General features: G+C 39.2%; 1 protein-coding gene across 3 annotated transcripts in view; it reads right to left on the bottom strand.

Moving 5' to 3' along the window:
• Window positions 1-23,666, bottom strand: part of ank2b (ankyrin 2b, neuronal) — a 155,896-nt gene that overhangs the window by 95,967 nt on the left and 36,263 nt on the right. Inside the window, exon 1 of one of the 3 annotated variants that reach the window (XM_077201485.1) lies at window positions 10,424-10,720. The exons of the other annotated variants lie outside the window; for them this stretch is intronic. Coding sequence (XP_077057600.1) covers window positions 10,424-10,555 — 132 coding nt within the window. The 5' untranslated portion in view covers window positions 10,556-10,720. Of the gene's footprint in view, window positions 1-10,423; window positions 10,721-23,666 lie in introns of those variants that run through there. 3 annotated transcript variants of the gene reach the window in all.

The raw sequence follows: 23,666 nt of genomic DNA, 5'->3' as shown, positions 1-23,666 counted from the left end.
AGGGATACTTCACCCAAAAAAATGTGTTCTGTCATAATTCATCACCCTCAAGTTGTTCCAAATATGTATTAATTTCATTGTTATGTGGGACATAATAAGTTATTTTGAAAAATGCTGTGGTCCACCATTGACTTCCATAGTATTTATTTCCACAACTGTCCGGTTCCCGACTTTCTTCAAAATATCTTCCTAACTGTTCAGCAGAGGAAAGAAATCCATACATGTTTGGAACAACTTGAGGGAAATTAAATGATGACAGAATTTTAATTTTTTGGGGGGGAAAAATCTCATGATCCACTGTATCATAGGCACTAAAAAAACACAACGAACCAAGATTTATAGTTAACCTTAGAAATTATTGATCTATAGATTATTTAAACCTGAGACTAATCTTTCAGGGAAATGTCACATTCAGCTTTGAAGCAAAATAGATAATGTACATCACTGTTAGTCAACAAACTTCATGTCTGCTCATAATACAGCAACAAAACTCTTTGCAGAAAGCTCCATCACTGAAACAACACAAGAGACCCAAGTACGTTTCCATAAACATGAAATCTTACCAGAGAGTCCAAGCTTTCGCTTTGACCGGACTGAGTATCTTCTAGTGCAGGATCTTCGACTGTATGTGCCTTACGCATCGCTGCATTGCCCATGGCGGATATACAAAGAAATCCTGAAACGATCAAATAAGACTAATCCTTTGGGTTCCCATTACTGGGCCCAACAGTGAAGCACCACACTATCCTGAACGTTTATCTAGAAACCAGTCCATAACCAGCAGTGAACTCCTCGGTGCCAACGCTTCTCCTTCACTGATCATTTGAGCCCCGGCTATTTTTACACCGGTCAGGCCAGCTACAGTATGCATGTCAGTGCTGGAATGATTGGGATGCGGGAACATGGAGGATGGCCTGGACAAAACATGGAGACAAGGTGGGATATTACAGGGGCTTCTTCCCAGAACCCAATGCTCCAATGGCCACCAATGATCGTGCCAACAGAAGTGGCTTCATCCAATGAGCATTAAGCAAACATGGAGATGTGAGTGTTCGTGACGTCAGATGAGGCTGGGTACAGTACATTCAAGGTTATTAGCTGACATTACACTGCAAACAATGCTTTTCTTACTCAGTATTTTTGTCTTATTTCCAGTCCAAATATCTAAAAATTCTTAAATCAAGATGCATTTACTAAAGTAATAAAATCCTATAAGATATTACGTCTTTGTTCTCTGTGGAAAAAAATCTAAAAGAAGTGCTTTTTTATAACAAGAAAAATTATCTGGCAATGGGGTAAGAAAAATACACTTAATTCAAACGGAAACAAGATTTAGATTTTTTTCCTTCAGAAAACAATCAAATAATATTTGATTGCATTTTACTACTTTAGTAAATGCATCTTTATTTAAGAATTTGTAGTTATTTGGACTGGAAACAAGACAGAAATACTGAGCAAGAAAAGCATTTTTTTTTGCAGTGTACTGTAAGTTACTCAGTATTAATGACTTTTCGTAAAAGTTTTGCGAAAAAAGTGTGTGTGTGTGTGTGTGTGTGTGTGTGTGTGTGTGTGTGTGTGTGTGTGTGTGTGTGTGTGTGTGTGTGTGTGTGTGTGTGTGTGTGTGTGTGTGTGTGTGTGTGTTTGTGTGTGTGTGTGTGTGTGTGTGTGTGTGTGAGATGTGTAGCACAAAGGCAAACGCCCTCGTTCTCTCATGAGCTGTCATTTAATAAACTCGAACAAAAGACCTTCTCTACACTATACAATAACTGTTTTGGCTAAAATAATTCTCATTCAATTAAATATTTTAGCATTGCTTTAACAAAGATCCCAATCAAAGGTTCTCATCTACATCTGCTATTTTAGTACCATGTGTGATGTGAAAATACAATACCTTAAGTTTCATTGTGTTCCTTACATAAAGCTACTGTATGACTTGCAACGCAGCACGAGTCGTGTGGAATACTTTATAATGCATGTTTTGTTCTTTCTGTGTATCCTCTCTAGGGTCGCAGGGCTTTTTTGTTAATGTTAATTTTATTACACATCATAAACAACTTCAGAATCTTTACAATAATCTCTTTACCCTCTATTGGCTTTACTTTCTCATTGTTTGACAGTTTAATTTTTTATTAAGAAGACCTCTATCTCAAAATGTTATTAAGTATAGCAGTTTTGCACTAAGCATCATAAAACTTTGATAAAAATGACACCATTGCCACAAATTACACACAGCGCCTCCCTTTTTTCATGCACTACCCCTCTCCACTATAAGCAAACATCTTGTTCCTGTACTGAGAGAGGATTTTATTCCAATGTTCCCCTTGCTACATCCAAATTAGAGGACATAATCTTTTGGTAGACAGACAACAAACTCCATTAATCTGTAGTAAACCATATGGCCGGGGGGGGGGGGGGGGGGGGGGGGGGGAGGGGGTGTACACTTGTCATTTTTCTTTTTCTAGACTGCTTTATGCACACAACCGAAACAAGCAGAACTCTTCAGCTTGTGACGCTGGTTCGAATGCGGGTAGAACCAATCACTTTGGTGCCGTGACCCGGATGGGAGTGAGGTTTAGGCCTCAAGACGCGCACTAGCGACTGACGCTAGAGGTTGCGGTTTTTAGCATCTCTTTGAACATGCCTACTTCCCATGCCGGTGACGCTGGTTTGAATCCCACTTAAAGCGGGTGTGAGAAGAACCAATAAAATGTGGTGCCGTGACCCGGATGGGAGTGAGGTTTAGGGGTGAGTGTAAATGAGGCCAGGTAGTAAAGAGTGGTGGTAAACCTCACTCCTCTGGCCTCAAGAGGCACGCTAGAGTTTATGGGTATTAGCATCTTTGTGAAAAGGCTCACTTCCAATTCCGGTGACACTGGTTCGAATACCACTTAGAACGGTTGTGAAAAGGACCAGTCACAGTGGTGCCGTGACCCGATGGGAGTGAGGTTTAGGCCTCAAGAGGCGCACTAGCGACTGACGCTGGATGTTGCGGTTTTTAGTGCCTTTGTGAACACGCCCACTTCCCATGCCGCTGACACTGGTTTCCAATCCGCTCGAAGCGGTTGTGAGTAAGACCAGTTACACTTGAATTTACCATAACATTAAACTCAAATCACATTTTTTTCTTAGTGTTTGCCAGTACTCATTTCCACAGTACTGGGGTGTTTTGAGTGAGTGCAAGGAGTTGTTGTGGGTTGCTAAGGTATTCTTATTTATCATGGTTGCTAGGCTGGTGCTGGGCGGTTCCTAGGGCATTGCTAGATGGTTGCTAGGGGTATTCTGGGTGGTTGTCCACTCTCACATCTCTATGATAATCTGGTTCTGTTCCCTTTCACTGTCAGTCTAAGGGATTTTTTCACATTTTATTGGGAAAAGAAGGATTCAAACGTCTAATTGCTTATAAAGAAATCACATGAATCCTTAACAAGGAATCTCTACTTGAACAGGAAGGGAAGGGGGTTGAATAAACAATATTTTTTCCATATATAAGTGATATTTTATCTTAATATCATGCTAGTGTACAATGCATCAGGGATATTAACTGTTTGGCAGAACATAAACAGTGTCTGTGTACACTATGCTAATATAATGAGACAGATATTAATTTAATAGCCCTGACATCATTATGGTTGTTTAAAATGTCACAACAACATCACTGATAGAAATTAAACCTTCATGGCAGTGATTCTCTCTATAACACATCTACAGTATGGTACAGAAGTACAAAAAAATCAAACAAATAAAGTGTCTGGGTCTATGTTTCCATAGCAACTCAGACATCTGCACTGCAACACATATTAAAACACCAAACCAATGCATGAATGTCCTTGATGTTGCAGTACATCAGAAAGTCTAAACTGAAGATGCGCATTATTACCTCTGGACAAAGACAAATTAATATTATAATCTCCTCTGCAATGCTATGTAGGTCAATCATTTTGCTTAGTGCACTTTTTTAAGCAATACAATTTAAAATAAAGAAGACGAATGGTAAAGTATGCCATTACCATCATCCCATAAATTATAGATAATATACACATGCTTAGAAATCACAATATATAATATGCTAATCAATTAGTATGCTCAAATCAATAACAATCAATGAAATATCAATTTGAAATCAATCAAAAATGAATTCCTCCTGCACCACCGCACAAACTATATTTCAGTTTGAGTTCGAGACAAATACCATCAGCAGCGTCTGAAATTACATTTTTCATTAACCAGTTATGGGAACTAAATAAATAACTGGCCATTTAGAGCTTTGACTATCCAAAACAAAAATATCAGAAATAAGCCAGATTATCAAAGTCACAGCTTAGATTTATTATAAAATCGGATACTAAAAAGAGTAATTTGAATCTTACCTGTCAGTAAAAAAATTCTCAGTTAAAACCGCTTTTCTATAATTCACTCAGAAATTAATGTTTAATAGTAAACTAGTCACAGATTAGGTGGACAATTCATAAAGTGATCAGCTGGTGTCCTCAGAACTGTCCCAAATATCCTGATGATTAAGTTATACCCAGTTTATCATCCATACAATCCGCACATTCAGCGTCAGTAGCACTGGAAAACATTCCTCATTGAAATCAGTGGGTTTTACCATCAACGCCTCAATAAAGATGCTAAAGGATCAAAGTCACATGATGAAGCTTGAGTAAAAGTAAAGATACTCTAATATTATTCCAGTTAAATAACTCATTTTCAATTTGACTTGAAGAAAAGTACAGATAGTACCCTAATATTACTCCAATAAAAGTACTCATTTTACTTGAGTAAAAGTACAGAAGTGACACATAAATGCCCATATTCAAGAAACATTTCAACAGCTCACGCGTGTACAGAAGATTTAATTCACAAGTTATGGACAGTCATATCCTAAATATGATTTTCAGTAGCTAATTCTGCGTTAGTATAACTAGGCTGACCAGACGTCCCGAAATCTAAGCCAGTCGTAAAGGAGTGATTGATGGGTCACACAAAGCAAATCATCTACACAATTATTTAGTTTTCTTATTTAATGACCGACAATTTAGTTGTAATAATAATTTTGGCATAAGGCTTATTAGCGTTTGGCCATAGCCTGCAAGGTCTGATTTACGCACTGTAACAACAGTCATTGGTTTTTTTCACAATGACATTTGAGTTCATGATTTTAATGTTGTTGTTTTTTGTGGTAGACTAAAGACTAATGACAGACTGTTGATCTTTTGAAATTCATTATCTTTTATTATAAGCAATGTAGTCTAATAGTCTAATAGGAATATTTTAGTACCTCGCGATTCTATTAAAAATCAAATCTCGCCCCCTTTGTATTTATTTTATTTATTTATTTATTTATTTTTCTCTTCTCCTCCTTTCATATTGTTAAATTATTGGTAATATGTCTGTTGTTTCCCCTTCACTGTCTGTTTGTTTGAGTGGATGTTATTTTATTTCTAAAGACAATAAAGAGTTGATCACAAAAAAAATCAATTCTCGGTTTTGAATCAAATCTCGACTCAATATAGCCTATGCATAGATTTTTTTTAGTTTACTGTTTTGTGTTAATTTTGTTAAAAATCTGAATCAATTGTAGACCTTGACATTTATTATGTTTTTTCTTCCCATGTTAGTCAACCCAATATTATGAAACTTGTAAATTGTGAGAAAATAGCGATTTTAACAAAAGAAACGGGGCATGTGTGCAGGTGTGACAGAGTCGCCCGTCAATAGCGTCATATCCGCGTTACCCTCGGTTACCGCTTTTACTGCGGTAGAAACCATGGCAACATGAGCTGTGTCCCAATGTGAAAGCTGCACCCCCCGAGGGCCGTGTTCGAAGGCCGGTTGTGTCATCGCGGCGCGGCGAAGGCTACCCTGATTCAAAAGCGACGCCAAACACACCCTTCGTTTCCCCGTGAAAGAAAGCATACATAATGGATCCTTAGCAGCCGATCCTACCCTATAAGACATTGCGTGCCGTTGATGACAGCATTTTTATTTTAAAAAATGACGGACGATTGTTCTTGTCGCCTAGCAACTGTGACAGCTACCGATGACGAGCGGGAGTAACATTTGAACTGCACTTTTTTATATTCAACTGGGTTTTATATTCAAATCGGATTGAAAACCTGTGTAAATATATTCACCATGGTCCATTTATGTACATAATAAAAAGAATACACTAGCCTACGAAATCGCATCAAGATAAGATATAAGTGAACATTTGAACCTTATATATATATATATATATGCCTATGTATGTTTTCTTTTCTTTTCATATTTCATTACATTATTTACGTAAGTTAACACCCAATACTTGAACAGTTTAAATTGTAATCCGGCGATTCAGGAGTCGGGACGCAGCACCAGCTCTGGCCATGATCTTGGCTAAGCCAAAAATACATGAGTGAAACATCCTCACCATGTCCTCCAGTAAAATATAAAACATCCTCACCATGTCCTCCAGTAAAATATAAAACATCCTCACCATGTCCTCCAGTAAAATATAAAACATCCTCACCATGTCCTCCAGTAAAATATAAAACATCCTCACCATGTCCTCCAGTAAAATATAAAACATCCTCACCATGTCCTCCAGTAAAATATAAAACATCCTCACCATGTCCTCCAGTAAAATATAAAACATCCTCACCATGTCCTCCAGTAAAATATAAAACATCCTCACCATGTCCTCCAGTAAAATATAAAACATCCTCACCATGTCCTCCAGTAAAATATAAAACATCCTCACCATGTCCTCCAGTAAAATATAAAACATAAAAATGACAATAGCTAATTCTGGCTCCATAGATGTTTACTCAAGTATATCAAATGAATGTTGAGGATGGCAGCTGTACTCTCGCACCGTTGCTTGGCGCCAGGAGCGGTAATTGGGAACACCTGGATGCGCAATTAAGAAATCCTGCGAAGGCGACGTGGTGCGTCCTTCGAAGTCCATGTCCTTAACACTGGGACACAGCTACAGTCTCGTGGACAAATGCGGAAGTTGTAGTTGTAGCGTTTATCAAGCAACTAGCTTGTTTCGCGCAGTCATTATGGAACACAATTATTCTTTACCGCTTGCAGCTGGTTCTGTCGGCAAAGACAAGTCCCATAAACGTAAACGTAAAAGTCAACGTACGGTTCAACCAAACGACCCAAGAAGATTTTGGGACAAAAAGAGAAATAAAACCAGGATCAACATCGGTGTGGCAAACTTCAACTAGACAGAGACGCCAATCTTGCGTGTGTTTTAATAGACAGGCGAGTGATTGGTTGGATTCCTTTACTGACAGAAAACTTGAAGACACAGAAGACGATGTTAGTCTTATTGTTTGAATGTCTTCTTGTATATGCATATGATGTGAAAAATGCTGAGGTCACACCGTTGTTGTTGTTTTAGATATACGCCCTGTAGCGGCAGAAAAAGTTACATAGTGCAGCTTTAATGCGGTTTAAACGCCGCTCCACTGCAGATTTCATTGGGCAACATCTGTCACGAGAAGTTCAGATTTCATGGATGCGACATTGTTAGGATAAAGAGTTATTATTTGTTTCAGCATTGTGTTTGCAGATCAATCAGCACATCATAAAGCAAAAATTACAGAGTGCTACACACCATTTCACTTTCCTCAGCACTGCGAGGTCAAATGCTATTGCATTATCGATTATGCTGATTGCAGTTTCGGAAAAAACACCACTAATCCTTTTTACAACTTGCCTGAAGTGTTTATGAGGCCGTTTGAACGATTACTGTTGCCATAAGCATTTCATCAAGACCTGTACAGTAGACATTTCAAGGACTACAGTCATGTTATATAAAATATGCTGCAGTTATGGACATAAGCGTTCCAATTAGGTTTTGTTAAAACGGCATGTTTTATAACATAAAAAAGAGTGTTTTTAAAGGCCAGTGATTATTTATAAAGCGAGATGAATACACTCACACTGACACAAGATGACTGTGACCCGTGCTTTACCATATTCATGTCCTTAATTTCTCTTTATGACACACAGATGGAGACATATGGTGCTTACACAATAACACAACACTGGGGATGGCAGGAGCATTTCAAAGATGCGAAAGCATAATCAATACACACGGGATTGATTATCAATGGATGCAGTTCAATAGAATCCCAAAAATCAGAGGATGAGCATATAACTACAGTAGTAATAAATATAAAAATAAAAGGTAATGACATTGTGGTTTGGGTGTAACATCACACACTGAAAGGACACATCAGATGTGGTATAAAGATAAACTATACAGGCGATATTGAATCTATTTAAGGGTGATTCTGCAACTACCGGCACTTTTGACTATCCCAATTTTAAAAAAATCAACCTCCATGAATTTAAATTTTAACCATCACAGTCTGTAATACATATAAAAATTTACACAAAATAGAATGTAGTCGTTAAGATTTTAATCTGGAACATGTTTATTTTTTCGGGTCATCTTCTTAAAAAGTGTCCTTACCGCAACGTTAAAATAACGTTAATTTTTTACATTTTTCTTTAGTAATTTCTATAAAAATATTATATATTTAAATAGCTTTTTCAAATTTGATGCAATTTTGTAAATACTGATATAAAAAAATTATATACAAAATAGGGAATTTCATGTTTTTTTCTATGCCATGTAAAAAATGTACAGTAACCTTAGATGTCAATTGTTTCCATACACACAAAAGATAACATATTTAACTTTTTATGACAGATGTTGCAATTTCAATGTGTTAATCATCTCAGCTTAAGTGTAAAAATACTTTTTTGCAAATGAAAATGTGAAAAAATTTAAAATAGAGCAGTGCTGCGGTAATGACATCTTGTGTCGGTAAGGACACGATGTTAAAATCTAGGGTTAAAAAATGGCATGTTTATATATATACTAATATATATACTAATATATACTTCAGTACTAATAATATACAGAATATTTGTAATTTAATATACAGTAAACCTTGAATTTGTCTCTACCGCAACACAAGGTCTTTACCGCAACACATTTGCTGCGGTAAAGACATGTTGCGTAAATGACATTTTTCCTAATATTTTAGCTAATTGGCAGCTAGCAAGGCCTACCACATTAGTTTTGACTCTTAGCATCTTAATATACATGAATTTAACAGTAATATACATTTATTTTTAAAATGTAGTTAAAAATACACAATTATTAAGCTGAATGGTAAGGACGCACAATAAATACTAGAGCAGAAAAGATGATGTTTACCTTATTTTTTTGGTATCTTGTGAGTGAGGTAGTGTGGTGGCCCAGTCTGTCAGCAATGTGCTCAAGTGATAATTTCTGTTTCAATAGAAACTAGACTTGTTTGTGTTCGATAAAATTTCATAACAAAAGCTTTTTTTCATTGTTGCGGTAAGGACTCAAAAGTGTGGGACAGGCACATTTAGTTAAAAAAATCATAAAAATTATCAATTAATAATACAAATAATTTTAAGATACTGTAAATGAATCTGTATATTAAACAATTCCATTTGAAATAATGTCAAATTGTAATTAAATTAGCTTATTTTATGTATCTCAACATTGAGACCACAGGTGTGGGACATTAACAAAAATGGTGTTTTGAGCTATAAATGCTTCATACTATTATATTTAATCACATTAATCAGTAATTATATTTTTTGTCAATGTGTGTAATGGCACTGTGAATATATTTATGAAACATCAAATGACAAATTTTAACATAAATCTAAAATTTCACTCCTGGGACTTAAAAGTGCCCGTAGTTGCAGAATCACCCATAAACAGTTTGTAAATCGTACATAATCAAGAGTGCATCCATGTAGAGGCTGTAATGCTAGTGTCCTTAATTTCTCTTTACGACACACAGATGGAGACGTATGATGCCCTACACAATAACACAACACTGGGGGGATGGCAGGAGCCTGTTAAAGATGCGAAAGCATAATCAATACACACAGGGATAGATTATTACTGAATGCTGTGCAATAAAACGCCAGTGCAGATCCAGGGGATGTGTACACTAAAAAATGCTTTGCATACGTTGGGTTAAATATTGTCAAACCCAGCCGATGGGTTAAATTTTTTAATTACAATTTTTAACCCAATATTTGTGTTTGTCCATATTTGACCCAAAGTTGATTTAAAACAACCCAGTCTTTATATATAACTACAGTAATAACAAGGTAATGACATTGTGGTTTGGGTGTAACATCACACCCTGAAAGGACACCATGCATCAGAGACAAACTATAGGTGACATTGAATCTATTTAAACCGTTTGTAAAAAGCACTACATAATCAACACACAAGAGAGCATCCATCGGGAATGCTAGTGTCCTTCTCTTCAGGTCCTGATGGATGGTAGATGGATGTTGGATGAGAGGATGGAGAAAGGCCAGTGTTCTTCTAAGGTGAGATGTGAAATGCCGACGCCTGCATTACCTTTCGCCTGCGCTCGGCTCTTTCCCTCGAGCGCCTCCGTTTCTCACGGGCTTTCTCCAGCGCTTTCAGATCGGGACCCTGTTCCAGCATCTCCCCTCGGGCCTTTTTGATGCTCGCTGCGGCGTGCGCCATAGCAACAGTCCCTAATATCAGAAGCGATCAGCAGAAATGATGAAGAAACGGCGACTGACGAGACCAAGTGCGGTCGAGTAACACACACACAAACACAGCTCTGGATGTACGCAGAGAGAACAAGAGAGAACGCTTCAACTGAGCCTCCTCCTTCTCCCGCTCGCTCGCCGGGAAACTACATTTAAGGTGTGAGTGTGTGTGGGTGTGTGTGTGTGAGAGAGGGAGAGAGAGAGAAGGGGTGGGGGAAGTATATAAGCTTTGGATGAAATAATCAGTGGTAAACAGAAGAGGGAAGTAGGACAGACCATCCCCCGCTGTCCTCGAGCTAACGTTAGCCGCTTAGCTCAACCACTCGTTAGATTTCATAACCAATCCTGTGTTTTATTCAGGAATCTCCGAGGAGAGGAGAGGAGATGGAAGGGTGTGGTTTCCGTACTGTGGTGTTCACCGATGAGCAAACAGACTCAGACATGCGAGGAAAACAGGAGGGGGAGATTAAAGATTAAAGACACATTTCTGTGTTTCGCGATTCCCATCCCTCGACATTCCCACCCGTCGGCAGAGACACTGGTGCAGTCCGAGTCTGAGTGGGAATACTGGCTGGATTCACAGCAAACAGTGTTACACACACTGAGACAACGGACACGTTTTGAAACTCAATATTTATACTCAACAACCTTTTAAAAATAAGAGGGATCATTAAAACTGCATTCTTTTTTTTCTGCCTAAAAAGATGCATAAGTATCTGTTATGTCTAGGGGTTTAAGAATATACGTATTTGACAATACAAAAATGCAACAACAGTATCGTGGATAGTGACAATATTTATTGTGTATTCATCCAAAATAAAAATTACTTTGTGAGAAAAAAAATTGGTTTTCAGAGTTTTAGTGTCAATTATATTAAACTACTATATATAATATTGAATATAATGAATAATAATAATACAATGGGGTAATATTTGTCAAAATATTAAAGTAAAGTGGCCTACATTATTTAACACATATCTAGTCAGTGAAAGAGTGCAAGAATATTCATTTAAAATAATTCTGTATTTTCAGCTTCAGAATCATGAATATTGTTATTCTGGTGTTTCTATTGTCCTGTGCTTTGGGTTTCAGCACCAAGTCCAAGACTAAAATGGACTGCATTTTTCATTTTCATTTCATTTTCATTTACACACACAATGTATTTGAATTAAATGTAGCATTTGAATCAAAAGTACATTTTTTGTTAACCTTTTACCATGTCTATGGAGTATCGCAATAATATCGCATCGTGAGTTCAGTATCGTGATATATGTCGAATCGTGGCATGAGGGTGCCGTTACACCCCTAGTTATGTCCCATTGATTTCTGAGAGCAGGGCTAAATAATAATATTAATTGTCAGCAATTATCAGGGTTCAAACGCTTTAAAGCTTTTAAGCGCACTTGTAAGGTTTTACATGTTTTATAGCAAACCTGCAAACATCTAAATAGTTATGGAAAGTTAGGCTTTTTTTGCCAATCTGCAAAAAAAAAAATCTTACCAATAGCTTTTTTTACCATGTGTTCCTATAGGTGTCTAGTAACACCTCCCAATTTATCCACAGCCGAATCCTCGGGGAAACGCCTGGAGAGCCAATCAAAGTTGGGGTAAAGTAATGCCTGGGTAAAAATAGTGAAAATATATATTTTTTACCAATAGCTTTTGAGATGTCTAACTAGGGGTGTTTAGGGGTGCTGAATCCTTTCAAGCCGTTAGTTTTGAATAAAAATGACTCTTTAATCCATTCTTTACCCTGAATTCATTCATTCAGATCGACAGCGGTGGTCCTAGAGGCAAAGTTTCTCAGAATGAAGGGATCTAGGTTACGGTATGAATATCGTGTGCATGTGTGAAAAATCATGTAACGTATAATCATTTACATGCTTGAAAAACGCGATGGCCAACTTCTTTTGAATTTCTCACAGTCCTCTAGGCCAGTGCTTTTCGAGATAGGCGAATGTCCTCAAAGACAATCCCGACAGCTTGGACAGAGACATCGCATTCCAGTTTTCAAGTCAATCGGACTGACTGTTGCGTAGCTATAGCCGTTTTTGTGTTTTATTCACTCGACGTCATCTCAGTCTGCTCAAGAGGGAGAACGGTTTTAGGAAAAGTGGCCACGCCCACTTCACGTGTTTTGGCGTCCCGTCCCAGACCTGAATGGAAATTTCGACTTGTTTTCGATTATTATTGACGACCACACTCCAGAAAATCTTTCTGCACTGGTTTAGTTCCGAAGGGGTGAAAAAACGATTTCGCAATCCAGTCTTTGAATCCGAGACGTGCGTTTTGTTCGTCTACGCCAAGAATTCCAGTGATATGAGACACCGGAGTCTGCAAATAATGCATTAGGAGTTAAGAGGGATTTCATACTTTCGGCCGCTGTAGCGCCCCCGTCCGGCCGATTGGGACGAGCTTTGGTGCCGTTATAGACAAGGGGGGGCACTACAATCCCTCAAAGTTTCATATCGCTACGCCTTACGGTTGGTCACTAATAGGGAAGAATGCTGATCTTTGACAATTGGGTTTCAGCGCAGCGTTCTTGAGCCTCTAATGATAATAATAAGCAGTTTTATTTGTCTGTTGTTTTTTTTCTAGTTTTTTTATGATAAACACTAATAAATCCCTACATATAACCTATCCCACAATCAAGGTGGGTTGTAACACTAATATGTAATTTTGAATTTTGTAAATTTTTTGTACAAAAAATGGTAACTGTTTTTATAATAGAGGAGAGCAGGACACTTTTTTTAATTTATTTTTTTAGTTTGTGTGAATCGGGTTCAGCGTACATGTTTTTCCATATTAATTTCACAGTCTGGTATAATTATTTGGGCTTGTTTTATTAATGCAGTGTATATTATTTTCCCTGAAAGAAGAAAAGTGAATTGTGGCGTTTAACGTGGAACACATCTGATTTAATCCAAAACTATACTAAATAAACAAAAATATGTTGTCAATAAAAAGACAATTCTTAACATTTTATTAACACTAAAAAACAACTCAACACTGATGTATCAATGTCAATGTTCTAGTAGTATGTGCACCATTTTAATATTTCTTGGGACTAAACTGGCCAACTTTTTAGTTCATAACAGTAGACTTTTAAGTGTACTTTAGTAGTCAATGTTGATGTACACAGCTAGTTTATTTATAAAACACTGTAATACACTTCTTTTTGTTTGTAAGGTTTTAAATAAAGATCTAAAATTGGGCGAAAATTAAGCATTTGCTATTGTTAAATGAATGTTGATATCTTTTTAAAGTTTATCTACATAATGTTAATATGGCAATTAGTAAATGACTATAAACGTTTACAGCGAGTGTTTCCTCTTATATACTACACCCGAAACCTCTATATTTGTTTGATAAAGCTCATTTTTAATGAGTCTAATGTTCTTGCAAACGTGTCCCGTGTTTCGGATCTCCCCTTTAATAAAACTAAACTATCGCAAATTAGAGGCATCCAAAATAGCTGAAACTATTTATTTCTAAATAATTATTTCTACTTGACTTCTGTACCGACCAGCACAACAACTCTGGCTCCGCTATTATTGAACTATTGAACTATTATTGGAGATTTGTGTCCCAGAAACAGACTTCTACTGGGGATTAGAGTAGAGTTTAGACTAGAAACACGTCATTATGGCTCCATCTGCTGGTGATCTGTCCTCTAAAGCTCTCTAGTTAAACAGAAAGATTGAGAACAGGATTTTTAAACAACAATTTCTAATAATATTGTTATTAAACAGTTTTCCATCACCTTCCCAGTCATACTGTACTTATAGAAGGACAAATATTCCTTATATATTATTATCACTGCAGGATTGTGAGGGTTTTTACTCTTCAAAAACTCATAGAGCAACATATGGCTGATGAGATTTTAGATATGGGAAAAACTCAATTTCAAAGACTATTTAAGATTTTACTTAATATGTCCATGAAAATATTGTAATTTTCCATGTTCTGTGGGGATTTATACACTTGTCATATAAAATGTCTGAGCCATATTTCACTTTGATTACATTTAAACAATCATTGGTGTTTATGTGAATGTTATTACAATTAAATTATAAGTAAATACATTCATTCCATTTATTAAAAATAAATGTATCATCTATTTATTATAAAGTCGAGCATGCCACTAGCAAAGATATTTTGATTCGCAGGGATCACATGACCTCATCAAATGTCTTTGATTGGTTTGAGTGCGTGTGTGTGTGTGTGTGTGTGAGTGTGTGTGTGTGTGTGTGTGTGTGTGTGTGTGTGTGTGTGTGTGTGTGTGAGTGTGTGTGTGTGTGTGTGTGTGTGTGTGTGAGTGTGTGTGTGTGTGAGTGTGAGTCTGTGTGTGTGCGTGTGAGAGAGAGTGTGTGTGTGTGTGTGTGTATGTGTGTGTGTGTGTGAGTGTGTGTATGTGTGTGTGTGTGTGAGTGTGAGTGTGTGTGTGTGTGTGTGTGTGTGTGTGTGTGTGTGTGTGTTTGAGAGTGTGCGCGTGTTTGTGTTTGAGTGTGTGTGTGTGTTTGTTTGAGTGTGTGCGTGCGTGTGTTTGAGTGTGCGTGTGTATGCGTGTGTGTGTATGTGTTTGTTTGTTTGAGTGTGTGCGTGTTTGAGTGTGTGTGTGTGTGTGTGTTTGTTTGAGTGTGTGCGTGTTTGAGTGTGTGTGTGTGTGTGCGTGTGTTTGTTTGTGTGTGTGTGTGTTTGTGTGTATGTGTGCATTTGTTTTGTTTGGTAGAGTGTGTGTGTGTGTGTGTGTGTGTGTGTGTGTGTGTGTGTGTGTGTGTGTGTGTGTGTGTGTGTGTGTGTGTGTGTGTGTGTGTGTGTGTGTGTGTGTGTGTGAGTGTGTGTGTGTGGGGGCGGAGGGAATGTAAGTGTATTTGTAGCTATTTGAGTGTGTGTTTTCGAGTGTGTCAGTAGGGACACACAGGGTTGACTCACAGATTACACTAGTGATGCCATCTGTCTTTTACACACACACACACACACACACACACACACACAAACACGGATATCATGGGCTGATCTAACAGCACCTCACATAAACCTTACTGTACACAACATGGAAATAAGCTCTACTGAACCTACAATCTACTGACGATAACTTATTCTACTATCTACTATTATACGCTTAATAATTTACACCTTTCTGCAGTTATTGCATGTGATGCAATGTGGTGTAACGCCTCTCTATGACACTATGCATCATGATTTACATATTTATATTATCAAAGGATCTGGGAATGCTTTTATGGACCAATTGTCGAAAATCAAGCCTTTATATTATATGCAAAAATAAATAAATAAATAAATAAATACAGTAGTGCAATGAGCCGGCCTCACGTTCAGGTTTTCTCATGATTCTTCAGGATTATTTGGCAGTTTGTGATGAAGATGATGCTGGAATATGAGGAGGTCAATGTGTGTGTGTGTGTGTGTGTGTGTGTGATCCTCAGTCATTGAGTGTGTGATGCCCAGTTTATCTGTTACCATTTACAAAGTTGGCAAGTATTTGCAGATTTTAGTGTATTTAGTGTATGAGTCTCAAGAGCCAATCACACCTCACACAAACACACACACACACACACACACACACACACACACACACACACACACACACACACACACACACACACACACACACACTCTCTCTGCTAATCAGTAAAATACAGTGTGTGCTCATGTGACTCTTCCATGAAAAGAGAATAAATACAAGATAAAATAGTCAGAGTGAGAGATTGCAGCCGAATCAGAACCAGTTTATAAACCAGATCCAATAAACAACAACAAACACAAACACAACAATAACAACATCTACTGTAACTCTCACAGATGAAATCATCTGCACATAAATCACTGAAACTCTCAGCAGAGAAAGCTTGAACAACACAAACCACATTACACTCGCTGTGTTTCCATACACTATAGTTTCATTCACAATTTGGAATATCGCATAAAAACAGCACTTGATGAAAACGCCAAGATGCACATAAATTCTTAAAACCACATACAAAACATATGCACTCAATTGAAGCGGATACATTTTTTATCCAATAAGACGACATGCGCATAAACTACGATGGAAACACATTTACAGAAGAAATCCCTCGATGCGCAACAATAAACTCAACAATATATGCCTCAACAGAGGATGTGATTCCAGCAACTTCCATTTTTATTACAGATATTTTGTATCATAACATAACAAAAGACAAGAGCCAAGATCCCAACTAAAGGAAACATTAATCACCATAATATTGATCTTTTGTATAAAACCTGCCGAACTGGAGTCTAATAAGTGAACAACTTGTTTCCATCCAACGTTGTGAACTTAAACTTATGCGCAAAATTGGAATATTGCATATAACATTTGTGAATAAATAAGTAAGAGCACAGCTTTCCACAAGTTGCATAGTTTGAGTTATCATAGCCTAGAGCCGGTTCTCAAGGATTCAGCAGATAAAGGCCTGGCGCCAGACGCTCTGCAATGTCCGGGCCGAAGCTGTTGGAGCACTCGACAGGTTTTTCACTCTGGAGTAATAAGGGTGCACAGAAGGGTGCAGCAAGCCGACAGAGCCGGGCCTCTCTGTGTTTCTACCCGTTTAGGGTGAGAACACGGGAGGAGACCGGCTCTACACGTCGGCTATAATATCTAGCGAACGTGTTGCACTACAGCCCGTAGCACTACAGATATCTGCTAGCGAGGAGTCACGTGCCAGCGCCCAGGAGGATGCAATGCCTCTCGTGGAGTAAGCATGCAACCTGAGGGCCCGCCTTGTGTTGGTAAGCCAAGGCGATGGCATCCACTAACCAGTGGACCATCCTCTGCTTGGAGACAGCCTTTCCCTTCTGCTGGCCTGCGTAACAGAGAAAGAGTCGGACTGAGGTCCTGAGACTTTGAGTTCTGTCCACATACAAACGGAGAGCGCGAACGGGACAGAGCAAAGTCAGGGCTGGGTCTGCCTCCTCCAAGGGCAGCGCTTGCAGGTTCACTACCTGGTCCCTGAAGGCCGGGGTCTCAGTACTACGTGGTTGTCACCCGACCCGAACTCTAGGCACGATTCGTCGACCGAAAATGCCTGCAGGTCCCCTACCCTCTTTACAGAGGCCAGTGTGTTGGGGACAGGGACAGTCGAAGGGTAGGACTTTGTACTGATATGCTCGACCCTTGAACGCAAAGCATAGAAATGGCCTGTGTCGAAGAAGAATTGAGACATGAAAGTACGCGTCCTTCAGGTCGATCGCTGCAAACCAATCTCGGGGACGGATGCATTTGAAAATGCGTTTCTGTGTCAGCATCTTGAACAGTAGTTTGTGGAGACTCCGATTCAAAACTCGCAGGTCCAAGATCGGTAGTAACCCAATGCCTTTCTTTGGGTACAATGAAGTAGGCTGGAGTCTCTATCCCGTCCTTCGCCAGTAGGACTACGATCTCTGCGCGCAAGACATGGGCATCGGCTGCTCTTACTGTAGTGGAGTGGATGGGCCGAAACTTGGGTGGACGCCGGGTGAACTAAATCGCATACCCGAGCCTGATGGTCCGAATGAGCCAGCGAGACGGACTGGGGAGCACTAACCAGGCTCGCAGAGACCGTACAAGCGGGACCAAAGGGACCGTAGCTTAGAGCTTAGATTCTCTGCCCGAGCCCGCGGGCCGATATTTCCCGCCACTATGCTCGGCTCAGGTCGGGTCGGGCCCTTGATCATGCACGTCACGTGTCACGCACATCATCTCCTCCACTCGCACGCTGTGCTGTATTGTGTAGCTTAAGTGCAACATGGAGCTTGAAGAAGTAAAGAAAAAAAATTACAGGAGAATTAACTTTGAGCAAGTATGAAGGAAAGTCTGAGGTAAGGAAATATTTTAAACTAGTCGTGGGCAGTGACAACATATGTTGGCTTTGTTGAGTACAAGTGCGGCGCGCTGCTAGAGAGTCTGTACTGTTGTAGCCATTAAATAAGCGCATTTAGTTTCATATTTGTTGAAATATTATAATGTTATTTTTTTCCATCTATGTTGATTATGAAAGTGAACAGAGTAGATAGGAGGAGGCGCAATATCGGGAGACATGGAGTGGTTCAGGCGTAATTTTGACCACTTCATTATGTTTTGTTTTGTAGAAAGCCTTTCTTTAAAGTGAATTTCGTTTTGTATAAATTGTATCTTAATTTTAATACATTTTTCATCAACCAATTGCCTGGATTTAATAAATAAGAAGCAAATATAATCATGACATGGAGGCGCCGGCGAGCCGCGTTCACCATAGCACGTGAACTGGAGCCATCTCATCATAAATTAAATCAATTCTCGGCATGCTTGTCACCGAATTTACAAATTCACATCTTGCTTGTTGCACGCACACATATGTCGAAATAACATTATTAATAATAATGAATCTTTAAGAATATTTGATTGAATGCTGAATGTTGTGCTTGTTCAATTTAATAAAATTAAAACTGTCATTGTGATAATTAAAATAATTGAATATTAAATATTAAGTGGCCCATTTTTGCACAATTACTATTATTAATAGTATTTATAATATATATATATATATATATATATATATATATAATTGCGCAGCTCCCCCCTGTCAATTGTCTAGCACCCATTCAGCACCTGCGTTAAAAAATTATCTGGCGTCGCCCCTGGTTATAACGGCCCACGTATTAAAAATGGTTGGGTTTACATCGGGCTCGGGCTCATAATTACATTTAATGTGTCGGGCCCGACACTCAGACCCCGCTACGGGCCGCCTCCCAGAGAGAGCCTGGGTTGGGTTGCTTAGAACCACCCCGAAGTTTACCAATCGTCCTGCCTCGAGGGCTCGGGACACAGAGGAGGGTTCCACTCGAGCCCGATCCTGTTGGCGGCCCGGAAAAGCATGGCCATCATCTCTGGGTCCGACTCGGGCACCGCTGGCACACCCGACGGAGGCAGCGGGACCGAGTCGTCATCCGCGGAGAAATCTGACCCACCCTCCGATGCAGCAATCGACATCTGATCATCGCGGGGAGCACCAATGGAAACGACTGGTACACATATCGAGGATGGTCCAGCACATTCGGTTGGTAACTCTACTGGCTGTGGAGCGTGAGAGGGATGAGGGTTCCTAGGGGGTTGGTTCCCCGGAGGAAGCGGGCTCACCGTGATCCTCAGGTCTCCGTGTCACTGTCCGAAGCAACCCTCTGGGGAGGGTTGGATCGAGGCAGAGGCACGGGAACTCCGCCTCTTTGCAGGAACGAGAGTCTCAACCGCAGCTCTGAGATAGTCATCTTACCACAACGGGTACATGACTCATCCACGAACGCTGCCTCAGAGTGTTCGAGGCCCAGACACATGAAGCAGCGATCGTGACCATCTCGTGACCCCAGGTAACGACCACATCCAGAAACACACAGATAGAAAGTCATCTTGAAAAAGACGCATTCTATCTGTGTAAGCTCTTTTAGAGACTGCTCTCACTGGTGCTGAAGACAGGAATGTGCACCTGTCTGTGCGCTGACTCTCTCTCGCTGGTAGGTCTTGCCAGCTTTTATAACAGCTGTTTGTTTTTGCTCAAAACCAGAAAAACATAAAAGACAGAGAAGAGAGAGAGACTGCTCACGCTGCTGTGCTGTAACACCCACACCAGGATGGAGAGGTCCAGAAAGGCTTGTAGATTCACACTCTGTTGACAGCATTCGAAGTGCTCGGCTCCGAAGCAAAAAGTTGAAGTGCAATCGCACCTGCTACTCATTATATACCCGCGCTGCGAGGTTGAACAGCTGATGCAAATGATTGCACGCCAATGTGCATTGGCTTGTTTAGATTCACTCGAAGTAGATTGCCCTCTCTAGCGAGATTCCTATTAGTCGGTCACGATGTACGTCAAGAGACCGACTGATAGGGAACCATATAGTTGGAATCTCATTCAGAATGACGAATGATAAAAACACTGACAGCCAATCAGAATCCATCCTGCTTTAAGAGCTCAAGCATTTAAAGGGACAGGATGACAAAACTGCAGAATAAACAGAGTGATAACGCTAATTTAGTTATTGTTGTTGGTGTGAACAGGCCTGAACCCTTCATGGTTGCTAAGATTAATCAACAACTGTGCAGCTTAACATTTAGATGCAGTTATTTTGGCCACAGTCAGTTACGAAATGTGAACCAGCAGGTTAAAGTCTGCAGCAAAAATATTTAAAGGGGTGTTTGATTATGATTTGACTTTTCTAACTTTAGTTAGTGTGTAATGTTGCTGTTTGAGCATAAACAACATCTGCAAAGCTACGTCGCTCAAAGATAAAAGCAAAGGGAGATATTTCATTTTACAGAAATCACTTTTTAAGGACTACAACAAACGGCTGATAGGAATTACAATGAGCTTCTTCACGTGTTAGTGACATCACTAACCCTGAAATTTACATAAACCCCGCCCCCAGGAACACGATTTATAAATTATCATGACAGAATATGCTAATCAATGACTAGAAGATAGTTAACTCCACATCAGCTTCATAAATTAATCAACTAATCATTCAGAAATGTCCTGTTGCTTCTACATGTTGTCACTTCTTCTTGAGTCTCTCCATATTTTTCCGAAAAAAAGTTTGTCTTAAAAGTTTTTGAAATGTTCAGTGTGTGCGTGTACAACTGACACACACACACACACACACCGGGAGCAGCACCTCATTTGCATTTAAAGGGACAGACACAAAAACGGCGCTTTTTGCTCACCCTCAAAAAGTGACAATTTTAACATGATAATAAAATATCTGTGGGGTATTTTGAGCTAAAACTCCACACACACACTCTAGGAACATCAGAGACTTATTTTACATCTTGTGAAAAGGGCATTATACCACCCCTTTAATCAAAAGTGCCTTGACGAGAGTGTCTAATACACCAGGTGGATGATAGACCTACCTGAGCTGATGCTCTCGTCACCATCGCAACACTCATGTGTGTTTACGGGAGGTTTCAGTGAGGTAGATCCAAAAACAGGGACGCCGTGATAAAATAAAAGCAGGGAACAAGGGGAACATGCGCGGGTGTCTATTGAAGAACCGCCACTGGGGATGGATGGATTACTGAAGTATTAGTACACTGTGATTACACACACACACACACACACACACACACACACACACACACACACACACACACACACACACACACACACACACACAGACTGAGATACTCGCAGGGAAAATGCTTAGAGGATTAGGTGGCTAGAATTAGAGTCTTCAACTGACCCAGAATCAGATCTTAGTGCAGTTATACGGGAAACCAATGCTAAAACACACACACACACACACACACACACACACACACACACACACACACACACACACACACACACACACACACACACACACACACACCATCGGCGTCCAGGGCTCAAACCATCGGCACACAAGGGCAAATTTACAGCGTATTCCCCATTCGCTCCAAAAGAGAAGGATTCCTGTCTAAAACCGGTGCGGATTAAACTTGGACAAACCTGTTAATCATCCGCAGTGGATTGGTGTTGTTTTGGGCATTAAATCTTACTAACTCCAAAATCTCTTTCAGTGATAGTATGTACTATTATGAAACAATAGCCTGAGAAAAGAAAGACAAATATGAAAGGCAAAGCACTTGATTTTGTGTATTTTTTGTGTGTGTGTGTGTGTGTGTGTGTGTGTGTGTGTGTGTGTGTGTGTGTGTGTGTGTGTGTGTGTGTGTGTGTGTGTGTGTGTGTGTGTGTGTGTGTGTAAAAGAGAATCTCTCTATTATGAACATGTTGATGCGTGTTTTCAGTTTTATTGCACATTTGTACCAGTGTTAATGAGATATCGGAGATCTATCTATACATAAATACACAAAAACACGATGTGATAACAACAACAACAACAACAACAACAACAACAGAATTAAAGAGTAGGGAGACATTCACTTAAGTAACTTAACTTGATTGCGAAATGGATTGCTCTGAACTGTTGGCCAGTGATTCTTGTGATTTATGGACAATATGCAAAAAAGACAATTCATCTTTCACGTCTGGTCTGTGTTTTAGTTTAGACTATATGGACTTTTAGTTTGCAATTTTTTTTCCATTTTTTCTGTTTTCACTTCCTGTGTTTACTTTGTTGCATTGGTTCCCCAGTAATCGCCGGTCTAGTTTAGTCCTGTTTGCTTGTATGTATAATGTCCTTTGTTTCCCCACTCCAAAGTGTAGTGATGGGAAAAACAAAGCATTTCAAAACATTGAATCAATTGAATCAATTGATTCACTAAGTGATTCACTGATGGAAGTGTCTCACGCTGGCGACCCCTGCTGGTCAGAACAGTGTAAATGCAGTGGAAACTCAGTCAAAACACGCAGAAGAACAGCTTTTACAAACCAGCAATGTTTCGTTGATGCTGTCATCTATTAAATGCAATTAACACATCATCTAAAATGATAAATAATAAATGATAAATAATGGATTATTTCAACATTATGGTTTTGAATTGCTTGAAATATGATTGGAATCACTTCAAAAAAGGAAAATACAGTAAAGTGCTGTGGTCATATCGGCTACATAAAACTAAAGAGAGCCTCATTATAATGGCTTTTACTGGTGAGACTTTTTGTAATCAGGCTCTCAAAAATTATATAAAAATTCAGATTTAGATTTATCGGCCAACATATCGGTTATCGACTTTCAAATATAAAGAATTATCGATTATCGGTTTTGGCCAAAATGTTCATATCGTGCATCCCTAACTAATCGAGTGAAATCATAAAGACACTGGTTCATGTGTTCACAGAGATCATCGCCCTCTAGCAGTGAATCTTTCACATTTGGAAACAGTTACATATGTTAGCAACTATTTTCAATGTAAAGTAGCTAAAGCTTGCTCAAAAAGCCTCTAAATGTCGCTAGATGGCGTAATGCGCTAACTGTCGACACTTTACATCTGTTTTCTCTCCTAATCTGTGCTCACACACTGTAATTTTATAATATATAGCAGAATGCCCAATAAAGCTGTGATTGATAGTGACTAACTGTGTTAACCAGCAATCCAAAACGTTGCTGGTTGCTCTATTTAAAAAGTGTTAAATGGGCCCGACGTC

Source organism: Siphateles boraxobius, unplaced genomic scaffold (assembly GCF_051911475.1).
Source record: "Siphateles boraxobius isolate OS27281-9 unplaced genomic scaffold, OSU_SipBor_1 48, whole genome shotgun sequence".
Classification (NCBI taxonomy): domain Eukaryota; kingdom Metazoa; phylum Chordata; class Actinopteri; order Cypriniformes; family Leuciscidae; genus Siphateles; species Siphateles boraxobius.
This window is presented reverse-complemented; position numbering and strand designations above follow the sequence as displayed.